The 12,500-nt window shown below is 44.8% G+C and overlaps 1 protein-coding gene across 1 annotated transcript in view; it reads right to left on the bottom strand.

Moving 5' to 3' along the window:
- Positions 1 to 2,608: 2,608 nt before the first annotated feature.
- The window catches only part of LOC310800433 (transcription factor SOX-6-like), a gene marked incomplete at both ends in the record, with an annotated part of 35,180 nt that continues 25,288 nt past the window's right edge, over positions 2,609 to 12,500 (bottom strand). Inside the window, 3 exons of the mRNA XM_083663029.1 lie at positions 2,609 to 2,930; positions 5,427 to 5,643; positions 10,857 to 11,027. Coding sequence (XP_083519155.1) covers positions 2,609 to 2,930; positions 5,427 to 5,643; positions 10,857 to 11,027 — 710 coding nt within the window. The remainder of the gene's footprint in view (positions 2,931 to 5,426; positions 5,644 to 10,856; positions 11,028 to 12,500) is intronic.

Genomic DNA, 12,500 nt, shown 5'->3' with positions numbered 1-12,500 from the left:
CTACAGAGTGTGGAAAAACACACATTTTCCCCATTTTACTCTTAATTATTTACTTCTTCGAAATACACATGCATTGGAGAAGAAGCTATACCCCTTTTTGAAATACCAGACCTATTTAGTGCTTTTTTTTGGTAAGCAAATCAATTCTTTTGGAAACACACAATGGTGTCTCCTTCCCATGTGATGCAAACGTGTATATTAAACGATTAACACGCTAATAGACAATATAGCAACATTTTGTACATTTCCGTATCGATTCAAAATACAATTCAAAATACAGTGAAGGGATCGAGGATAGAACAAACTCCCATCCTACAGTAGAGCTCCTATGCCTGTTTCTATGAAGCTGAATGACCAGAGCTTGAGGTACACTTTTAAGACTTATGAACTTCTTAAAGTGTCATAGTAGAAATTAAGCAAAATCAAAACAATCTCTATATCCACAATGTCTAGGGTTAAAGGTGCTGTAAGTGTTGTAAAATAAAATGAAATAAAATGAAATAAAATAAAATAAAATAAAATAAAATAAAATAAAATAAAATAAAATAAAATAAAATAAAATAAAATAAAATGTTAAATAGCTCTACATTCCGACAGCCATCACTGATATAGCGTGTTTGGTCACTAACATGGGTCCTCCGCTCTGTATGCCAATCTCACTTTTATCCAATCAGGAGAGAGGATTCCACAAAGCATTTTCTGTTTACTGCAGAGCAGAGGAAGACCCACGTTACTGACCAAACACTCTCAGTGATGGCTGTCAGAATGTAGAGCTATTTAACACATTTTAAAAAATCACTTACAGCATTTCACTTTAGCCTTGGTTTAAAGGGACTTATGAGAGGGGCAGACTACAGGTTTGCGTTTGGTACAGTGTGCAGCACAGTGAGCTGAACGACAGACTTCAGAGTACCTGGCCTCTATGGGCAAAATGTGCTTCACCCAAAGCACCAACGCTGTGGAAATGAAGAGCAGACGGCCAAATCGCCTTTGATACTGCTCTTGTAATTACGCCTCAACACCAGAGGGGTCGACAGAGATTGTGACACTATAGTGTGTGTGTGTGACTGAGCGAGTGAGTGATGAAAACACATGCTCCCAGAGCTGTACCTGTGATGGGGCCAGGAGGGGAGCCAGCAGTACCGAGCAGAACTGTGATGGGGCCAGGAGGGGAGCCAGCAGTACCGAGCAGAACTCATCTCATCAGATAGAAAAGGCTGATTGTATAAGATAAGACTTTTTTGCAGCATTAGAATTTAAGACTACGACATCCGGAGTGAATGTGAATGTAGGTTTGGCACATTTGAAGTAAATCTGTACAATGTCTGGGTACTTGATGATAATAATAATAATAATAATAATAATAATAATAATAATAATAATAATAATAATAATAATAATAATAATAATATGTGATAAAAGGGATTTGGCTCCCTTTATTTCATTGACAGTCTAAAAAATTCCTACCACTCTTTTGTATGAAAACAAACAAAACAAAAACAAAAACAAAAAAACACATTCACAAGCTGGCACATCATACCTGAGCTGGGATATTTAAAAAACCCCATCATAAACAGTAATGTAATGTAAGCAGTTTGTCAGGAAAAAAAGGTGTAGATGCACTGTGTATTCGTAAGAAACAAAAGTAAGACTATAAGACTACAAGAGCTAGGATTTATATTAAAACTTTGTCAAATTTCAAGTTCCGACAGTCCAGAGTTTGTACAGGCAGTGACCTGTCAGAAAAAAAGTCTACTGAACAAAAACAACAACAAAAAGAAACACGAAAAAAGGAAATACGTAATGATAAAAACTAAATCACTCATCAAAGAAACATTTAAGACCAAATAGCTGTTGAAGACCATTTCCTGATGCTTCAAAATCCATGCATGCTCTTTAGAAACCACACACAGCAATGTGTTCGTCGCTCGTTTGTTCTGTTGTCTCATTCTCTCTCTCTCTCTCTCTCTCTTTTCTCTAACTCTTATTCGCTCGCGTTAAGATTGTCAAGTGTGGGCGATTTCAGTTCATTGTCAGTTGAATGTCTGAAGGTCGGGTTCTGTTCCTGGTTCCTTGGGTCGAATATTCACATCAGCCCTCTCCTTCAAAATGGACGTCTGTCAGGACTCTTGTCGAGAACTCTCTGGCGCGTGCCCAGTAGAGTTTTAAATCCATAGAATCCGGTCTGGGCATGCTCAGTGCATGACACGGTCTGGGCATGCTCAGTGCATGACTCCGGTCTGGGCATGCTCAGTGCATGACACGGTCTGGGCATGCTCAGTGCATGACACGACATGTCCTGAAAGTATGCCTGAAGCGTCTCTGCAATAAACTGTGTTGATAAAAAGGGTCTCTGAGTATAAGGGGGAGGTGTTTTTTTCACCAGCGCACACCCTGGCCTGAGCGCACACCCTGGCCTGAGCGCACACCCTGGCCTGAGCGCACACCCTGGCCTGAGCGCACACCCTGGCCTGAGCACACCCTGGCCTGAGCGCGCTCAGTTGGCGCACACCCTGGCCTGAGCGCACACCCTGGCCTGAGCGCGCTCAGTTGGCGCACACCCTGGCCTGAGCGCGCTCAGTTGGCGCACACCCTGGCCTGAGCGCGCTCAGTTGGCGCTGACGGCCTCCCGCGTCTCGTGCTCGCTGCTATAGTCTGATTTGGGCTCGTCCTCAAAGTCTTCGTACATGTCCGTGTCTTGTCCGTTGGCGGGGTGGCCGGGCAGGTCCTTGGCCCCGTACGTGCTCTGCTCCTTGGCCCCGTACGTGCTCTGGATGACGGGCACGGCCGGGGGCTCGGGGCTGGCCGAGGTGCTGGAGCAGTCCGATGTTAGGTGGGGGGAGGGCGTGGCTGTCGTCGCCATGGTGATGGCGCCGGGGTAGACCCCGACGCTGCCCGCGTTGTTGCCAAGGGGAATCGGTGGTTGGGGCCTGAGGAGAGAGACAGAGAGAAAAGGGTTAGACCGTAAATAAATAAATAAATAAATAAATAAATAAATAAATAAATAAAACTGTATATATATACCACTGTACACTCACTACCAGTCAATAGTTAAATAACACAAATGGAATTATGCAGTGACTTTAACACAAATCAAAACTATCTATGATTCTTTAAAGCAGCCATCCTTTGTCTTGATAGAAAGGTAAAAGGCTTTGGAAAGAAATTCATACATAGGCATCAACTTCACAATTTATATTTGTCTAAGAAACAAATTCCAATAATTTAAGCATAAGCCTTTAGATGAAAACGTACATTCATTCAATCAGGTGTGTCTAAACTTTTGACTGGTAGTGTATAGCACTTGAAAAACAAAACCGAGTTTACAAAGTGCTTCACATACAGTAAAAACAAAAGGAAATGGCACAACAATAAAACAAGACACCAGAATAAACGAACAAATATGGTAATGAATAAAAGATGGTTATGGTATTTTATTAATTAAAAACAAATTAGTCTTAACTGGAGATTTGACAGATGATACTGATTTGGTTAGTGAGAGTTCTTCAGGCAGGTCGTTCCTTAATCTTAGGACCCTGATGGTCTAAAGGTGAGCTTTGGTCTTGAGTGTAGACCAAGGAGGAGCTGTCAGAAAGATCTCAGGCTGAGCTGAGGCTCATAGGGCTATCACGTCTGTAATGTAGCTAGGGGCCAGACCTTGGTGAACCTCAGTAATCTAATTTGTAAAAAAAAAAAAAAACAGTTCTAAAACCGACTTCCAACCATTGTAAAGATGCGGACATTTAAGTGATAATATGTCTTGTCGTTTAGCAGTTAAAATACTACAACCTGACGACAAGAGACTGGCTTTTGACTGATCGCACACTGATTCATTTCCCCCTGGCTGCTCTAAACAAAGCATGAATTCTGCGTGGGCTCAAGTTGAGCAGCAACACTTGACGGGGCTGGGCGGGCATGCCCTAACATGGAGCGCTCCCTGCCAGCACACACAGTAGTCGTCCTCGCAGCGTCGGCTAAATAGCCTCTTAAGATATGGATGGAATGAGGCTAAATGCACATCACTCAAACAAGCCCTCCGGCTCCTCAAATGAGGCACATAAAGCAGGAAAATTGCTGTCACTTTACTCACCTAACAGTTTTCCCCCCTCTGTCTCCTGAAACAATTACTGCCGCGAGCTCTGACAGACTCATTTTCACATTAAGCACTTTTAAAAACAACACTGCCTTCACTGTATGGCACGGGCCAGAAATGGGTTGTGTAGCTCGACTGGCTCCCAGTTAGCTATTTGATTTAGCTTTTGATTGAAAGTCCAGACCTGGCCAATCATAGGCTTTTTGCCTATTGCTTGACCACACACAGTAAATGTGGCGTTTAGCCTGTGACGTCTGCCTCGCTCTCTCTCTCTCTCATTCCCTCTCAAACATCTGCTTACATTTCATATTCCACTATGAGTCTGTCTGTGTCCAATTTCACTGGCCGCAAGCGCCCAGCATTGTCCTAATTTAATAAATGACAAGCTATTAAAAATCGCTCCTATTCAAAGCCGTGGCCTCTGGTAAATCCATCTGAAACACAGGCCACTGTGATGGCTTTAAACACATCCATGGCTGGTTCCTATTAAGACAATGCCACTGTTTTTTCCCCTCGCTGCGCTGTCTACACTCTAAAAAATTAAAAAGGGCTTTACGGAACCTTTAGGGGCTCTTCTGATTGCAACCATCGGGGGAACCCCATAGGTTTCCTTGAGGACCCCTTAAAAACAGGGTGCATGAACCCCCCCGATGGAGGCCTAGCTCCACAAGCCTCGAGCAAATGGGGGGTTCTTCAAGGATGTCCCTTTTATGTCCATACTGACACAAGGAAAACAATGTGCAAACAGTGCAGTTGTATGTATTGCAAAAAACCAAAAAGAATCACCCTAAGAATCACCCTAAGAATCACCCTAAAACATTTTTAAGAAATCGCCGGCCGACATTACTGTCTTTCAGAGGCTGTTGCGGACTAGTTTTTAAAGCTATATTAAAGATACTGCTATCCTTTTTGACCATTTTAATCAATTCTCGAGTGGTCAAAAATGGTCAAATCCTGGTAGCCTAATAAAAGATAAAACCCTAATAAAAAAAATATGTGAATATAAAAAATCTTTCGTGATTATCTCAATTTTCCAGGAGTAGCGCACCCGTTTCTAGTATTTGAAGTCTTCAATATTCAAACCTCTCCACAGACATTGACATGAACTGGTTTTAACAATGCAATGCAGCCATGTCTACTGTATGTGTGGCGGCTTCTTACAGTATGTGGTTGTTTTGCGTTGTTTGGTGAGCCGAAGACAATTTTCCACCCTGGTGGACGATCAAGTTAGACTCTTTTCTATCCTCTGCTATACTATTCTACTGAACCAGGGTGAGCAGCTATGTAGAAACTGACTAAGGCGGACAGCGACTCTGCTAACACTGTTGCTCACCCCACGCTGAAGAACTGCCTCATCTCCTGACGTCGCGAGCGCATCATCTGCTTATACTCGCCGATGCGCAGCTTCTTCCCGTCGATGATGCAGGTCCTCTTGGGCCTCGGCTTGTACTTGTAGTTGGGATACTTCTCCAGGTGGATCTTGCTGAGACGGGCCTGCTCCTCGTAGTACGGCTGCTTCTCCTGGTTGGTCATGGATTTCCAGCGAGAGCCTGGGGGGCAGACGACCGTGGAGATTTTGAGATGAGTTTAGTCTAGTTTAGCTCAGTTGACAGGTCATAAAACACATGATACATGCATCTTTAAAAAACCATCAAGCACAATAAACTAAAAGACTTATTTACATTTTCCCTTGACAAAGGTAAAAACATGCATAAGCAAGAGTTAGGAGATTTAGAGAGTGGGGGGAAAAAAGGCTTTTGACAGATTTTTTGAAACTGTTGCTCGGAGTCTGGTTGAGCAGCAAGTTTGCGGTGGAAATAAACGCAATGCGAATGCAGTGAATCAGTGATTTGAGAACACACTGTCATTTCAAGTGTACCTTAAATGCAGTTATTACACAAGCCTCCAGCACAGAGCCCTGCCCGGGTAGAGTTTCCTAAGGTAGGACGTTGTCATGTGAACAGACACCAGACAGTCTTTAAGCGAGGAGGCTGTTTAAAATCAGGAGTAGATCACACTCTCTTGGCTCTTGGCTCTGGAAGAATGATATATTGTGTACTCCTGAGTCCTGATTCCCCCCCCAGCCCCAGCCACAGCCCCGGTAAGAGAGGACCTTCAGAACAAGTGGACAGAGCCATTACCGCAGGAACGCAGCACATCTGCGGACCCATTATACACACACAGCGCCTGGCTCCTCTGTTTATCAAGGTTTATCGCAAACTTCTCCTTCTCTACTCTTTGGACTCAGGAAACAGGGGGGACTTCTTAAGGCAGCCGCCCACTCCCCAACGTCCAGCTGTGTTATTGTGTTGGGGAGAGATGCGCTGTACACATGCAACCATGCATGCACGCACGCACGCACACACAATCATCTCCTGTCCACTCTTAGTTCTGTTTTTTTGTTCTGATACCACCACAACCACTCGGTAAATATCCAGAACATGATGTCTTATTCCTGCCAATAGGATTTGACCGTTCACATTTGACCATAAACATGTCTCTTATGACGGTATTTTCACTCAGACAATTCAAGAATTATGAGGGGAAAGGAGCCTAAATGTCTGAAGAACTAGGGCTGGGCCATCACAATATACCAGACCAAATACCTTGATACAGAGATATTGCGACAATATTGTAGGGATGACTATTGGTGCTTTCACAAAATATTTACACAAGATTTTTGATAAATAACTTGATAAATACTCATGTGGATATAATGACTAAGTGGATGAAGGCAAATAGAACAGAACAGTCTGGTAAGTTGAGAAAATTACATCATTTTAGTGTAATGCAGCCTTTAAAACCAGGAAAAGACAATATTTATGCCATATCACGATATTACCATATCCAACATCTAAGACGATATCTAGTCTCATATTATAATATCAATATAGCCCTGTGTCAAAAGTATTTTATTTTTAATTTTTTTAAGAGCACCGGATGGGTCGCCAAGAATGCAGGGAGCATTTCATCGAACACAAAACGCCTCTTTGTCGGAGGGCGTTCAAAGCTCCAAGTCAGGGACACAGCCAGGCCCCACCTGCTCAGCCAGGCCCCACCTGCTCAGGAGCATTTCTCTGTATATTCAGCAGCCCTGCAGCTCATAGGAGCCCGGGCGCTGGACAGTGGAGGTCTTAAGAAACGCTACGGCCCCGCGAACAACCGTGAGGCTCAGCACGGCGTGAATGGCTATCTGTGTGGGGGGAGGTTAGCATCAACACGGCTACTCTTTAACTGAAAGCATCCATCACACTCGTCAAGCTAACACAGTGCAGGTCTGTGTGTGAGGAAAACACACTAGTGCCTCTTATAGTCTGCCCCAAGAAACCCTGTGCCCTGCAGAACACAGCGCAACTAATCCAACCTTTTTCATATCAAATATACCCCTGGTTTAGTCCACATTAGGACCCCCGTTTGATGAGATGTATGTCTTCTGGACCCAAATCTGAATACCGTATATCTTTTTACTGTTAGATTATGATTTTGTCCAGAATTCCATGACTATCTGTGTTGAATGATAAGCGTGAAACTATGATCAACATGGTCGTTGTTTGACATTCTGTATTTTGAGTTAACGTCTTCTTGTAAATTAAATAATGCTGAACAATTCATCAGTTTGCTGGGGACCACCTGGAACCCCGTCAAGGACCCCTGTTGGTCGCTGGACCCCACATTGAGAAACACTAGTCTAGTCTTGGTTAGAGAGGCTGACCTGTGACCCCACATGGAGAAACACTAGTCTAGTCTTGGTTAGAGAGGCTGGACCCCACATGGAGAAACACTAGTCTAGTCTTGGTTAGAGAGGCTGGACCCCACATGGAGAAACACTAGTCTAGTCTTGGTTAGAGAGGCTGGACCCCACATGGAGAAACACTAGTCTAGCCTTGGTTAGAGAGGCTGGACCCCACATGGAGAAACACTAGTCTAGTCTTGGTTAGAGAGGCTGGACCCCACATGGAGAAACACTAGTCTAGTCTTGGTTAGAGAGGCTGGACCCCACATGGAGAAACACTAGTCTAGTCTTGGTTAGAGAGGCTGGACCCCACATGGAGAAACACTAGTCTAGTCTTGGTTAGAGAGGCTGGACCCCACATGGAGAAACACTAGTCTAGGCTTGGTTAGAGAGGCTGGACCCCACATGGAGAAACACTAGTCTAGGCTTGGTTAGAGAGGCTGGACCCCACATGGAGAAACACTAGTCTAGTCTTGGTTAGAGAGGCTGACCTGTGACCCCACATAGAGAAACACTAGTCTAGTCTTGGTTAGAGAGGCTGGACCCCACATGGAGAAACACTAGTCTAGTCTTGGTTAGAGAGGCTGGACCCCACATGGAGAAACACTAGTCTAGTCTTGGTTAGAGAGGCTAGACCCCACATAGAGAAACACTAGTCTAGTCTTGGTTAGAGAGGCTAGACCCCACATGGAGAAACACTAGTCTAGTCTTGGTTAGAGAGGCTGACCTGTGACCCCACATAGAGAAACACTAGTCTAGTCTTGGTTAGAGAGGCTGGACCCCACATGGAGAAACACTAGTCTAGTCTTGGTTAGAGAGGCTGGACCCCACATGGAGAAACACTAGTCTAGTCTTGGTTAGAGAGGCTGACCTGTGACCCCACATAGAGAAACACTAGTCTAGTCTTGGTTAGAGAGGCTGGACCCCACATGGAGAAACACTAGTCTAGTCTTGGTTAGAGAGGCTGGACCCCTCATGGAGAAACACTAGTCTAGTCTTGGTTAGAGAGGCTGACCTGTGACCCCACATAGAGAAACACTAGTCTAGTCTTGGTTAGAGAGGCTGGACCCCACATGGAGAAACACTAGTCTAGTCTTGGTTAGAGAGGCTGGACCCCACATGGAGAAACACTTGTCTAGTCTTGGTTAGAGAGGCTAGACCCCACATGGAGAAACACTAGTCTAGTCTTGGTTAGAGAGGCTAGACCCCACATGGAGAAACACTAGTCTAGTCTTGGTTAGAGAGGCTGGACCCCACATGGAGAAACACTAGTCTAGTCTTGGTTAGAGAGGCTAGACCCCACATGGAGAAACACTAGTCTAGTCTTGGTTAGAGGGCTGGACCCCACATGGAGAAACACTAGTCTAGTCTTGGTTAGAGAGGCTGGACCCCACATGGAGAAACACTAGTCTAGTCTTGGTTAGAGGGCTGGACCCCACATGGAGAAACACTAGTCTAGTCTTGGTTAGAGAGGCTAGACCCCACATGGAGAAACACTAGTCTAGTCTTGGTTAGAGAGGCTGGACCCCACATGGAGAAACACTAGTCTAGTCTTGGTTAGAGGGCTGGACCCCACATGGAGAAACACTAGTCTAGTCTTGGTTAGAGAGGCTAGACCCCACATGGAGAAACACTAGTCTAGTCTTGGTTAGAGAGGATGGACCCCACATGGAGAAACACTAGTCTAGTCTTGGTTAGAGAGGCTGGACCCCACATGGAGAAACACTAGTCTAGTCTTGGTTAAAGAGGCTAGACCCCACATGGAGAAACACTAGTCTAGTCTTGGTTAGAGAGGCTGGACCCCACATGGAGAAACACTAGTCTAGTCTTGGTTAGAGGGCTGGACCCCACATGGAGAAACACTAGTCTAGTCTTGGTTAGAGAGGCTAGACCCCACATGGAGAAACACTAGTCTAGTCTTGGTTAGAGAGGATGGACCCCACATGGAGAAACACTAGTCTAGTCTTGGTTAGAGAGGATGGACCCCACATGGAGAAACACTAGTCTAGTCTTGGTTAGAGAGGCTAGACCCCACATGGAGAAACACTAGTCTAGTCTTGGTTAGAGAGGCTGGACCCCACATGGAGAAACACTAGTCTAGTCTTGGTTAGAGAGGCTGGACCCCACATGGAGAAACACTAGTCTAGTCTTGGTTAGAGAGGCTGGGCCCCACATGGAGAAACACTAGTCTAGTCTTGGTTAGAGAGGCTGGACCCCACATGGAGAAACACTAGTCTAGTCTTGGTTAGAGAGGCTGGACCCCACATGGAGAAACACTAGTCTAGTCTTGGTTAGAGAGGCTGGACCCCACATGGAGAAACACTAGTCTAGTCTTGGTTAGAGAGGCTGGACCCCACATGGAGAAACACTAGTCTAGTCTTGGTTAGAGAGGCTGGACCCCACATGGAGAAACACTAGTCTAGTCTTGGTTAGAGAGGCTGGACCCCACATGGAGAAACACTAGTCTAGTCTTGGTTAGAGAGGCTGGACCCCACATGGAGAAACACTAGTCTAGTCTTGGTTAGAGAGGCTGGACCCCACATGGAGAAACACTAGTCTAGTCTTGGTTAGAGAGGCTGACCTGTGACTGAAAGTTCCGGTCGGCACCGTTGATGCTGTCCTAGCCTCTCATAAATTGATTGAAATCACCTACCTACTGTAAGCACTTTTTATGGTTTATATTGACAGTTTTTAGATTATCTCTGATATTTATTACTGTATATGTAATATATCTGAGTCTGTCTTTATCGTAGTCTGTGAATTATTGTTTCGTTATTAACTTTTTCACTATATCTCAGTTGCATCTTGAGCCTGGAAAAACAACATCCTGTGTCACTGTGTACAGTCTACGGATGTACTAGAGATTTATGCAGGTGAGATGACTTGAGACTTGACTTGGAACTTGACTTGGAACTTGAACTCAAACTTGTCCAAGGAGAATCTTCTGAAGTAGGGTTGTTAGGTGATGAAGGTTTTGGATTACCGGTTGAATGCCTGCCCTCCTATGGAAGAACGAGTGTAAAGTCTCACCCAGGATCTTGCTGATGTTGGAGTTGTGCATGTCGGGGAAGGTCTGGAGGATCTTCCTCCTCTCGTCCTTGGCCCACACCATGAAGGCGTTCATGGGCCTCTTGATGTGCGGCTCGTTGGTGTTCCTGCCGCGCGCCTCCCTGAACACCCGCGCCTCCGTAGCATTGCTCCCTACAGGGGGAGAGGAGGGACATTTTATTTACCTGCATCACCAATCTCCCACACCTTCTTAAACGTCAAATTCAAGGACTTTCCAGGCCCAATTCCCTCAAATTCAAGGACCCAACACGGCCTAGTTTGAGACATGGACCAAGGATATTTACTCTTACAACACAGAATGTTTTATAATGAGAAGTAGCAGCTTTACAGAAGCTCACAGACAACAATTAAAAAGAGAGAGAGGCTTGAATGTGTGAACACTTCTCAACTGTGCCGTGTTACACCTATTTACTAACGTTAAGTTAAAAAAAAAAAATAATAATAATAATTTCTATTCTTGGACACAATAAATTCAAGCACTTTCAATGACCCATCTCTATGTCTATTTTCTAAAACTTCCAAGGCCTTGATTTTTTCCAAATCCACAAACTTTCAAGGATTTGAAGGACCAGTGGGAACCCTGTATCTTTCATGCTAGAAATAAGAAAAATCAAGATAATAATAATAAGAGACAAAGAACGATGGTTGCACATAAGTTCTCTCTGGTTCTTTCTGTCCTCCTACATAGTCGTTTTTTAAACCTTTCTTTAGACTAAACCTTTCTTCCAGAGAAGGATTTTTCAGAACAGTCGTGCTCTTTTTCAGCTCCGTTCTGCCCATTCATACAGCTCCACATTCATGTCATTCACTTTCAGAGCCTGACACACGTTCACACCTAGGAGCTGCCCAGCACAGATCCCTGAACAGCTCCACTGAGCAGCTCTGGGTCAAGTAGTTCAGTGGTAGTATTATGTATTCACTTTACCCTCCCAGAGTTTCCCAGTCGGTCTGGAGGTTTGAACTGGAAACCTTAAAGCTTCTGGTAAAAAGTTTGTTTCTTTACCGCTTTGGGGCAGGATGCTGTACAACTGCATGTAGAACAAAGAAAGGCCCTTTACATCAAACACACACACTGTACTATACACACTGTCGAGTATCTCTGTGCCTCTGCTTCTGTTTACTCCTCTGATTCTAAACTAACCCACGATGAACACGCTTTAACCCCTCATCTCCTGTAAACAGCAGAGCTTTAACCCCTCATCTCCTGTAAACAGCAGAGCTTCAACCCCTCATCGCCTGTAAACAGCAGGGCTTTAACCCCTCATCTCCTGTAAACAGCAGAGCTTTAACCCCTCATCTCCTGTAAACAGCAGAGCTTCAACCCCTCATCGCCTGTAAACAGCAGGGCTTTAACCCCTCATCTCCTGTAAACAGCAGAGCTTTAACCCCTCATCTCCTGTAAAGAGCAGAGCTTCAACCCCTCATCGCCTGTAAACAGCAGAGCTGTAACACCTCATCGCCTGTAAACAGCAGAGCTTTAACTCCTCATAGCCTGTAAACAGCAGAGCTTCAACACCTCATCGCCTGTAAACAGCAGAGCTTCAACACCTCATCGCCTGTAAACAGCAGAGCTTTAACCCCTCATAGCCTGTAAACAGCAGAGCT

The sequence above is a fragment of the Poromitra crassiceps genome (genome assembly GCF_964638095.1).
Source record: "Poromitra crassiceps genome assembly, chromosome: 30".
Taxonomy (NCBI): Eukaryota; Metazoa; Chordata; class Actinopteri; order Beryciformes; family Melamphaidae; genus Poromitra; species Poromitra crassiceps.
Note: the sequence above shows the minus strand (reverse complement) of the source record. Positions and strands in the feature narration are given on the sequence as shown.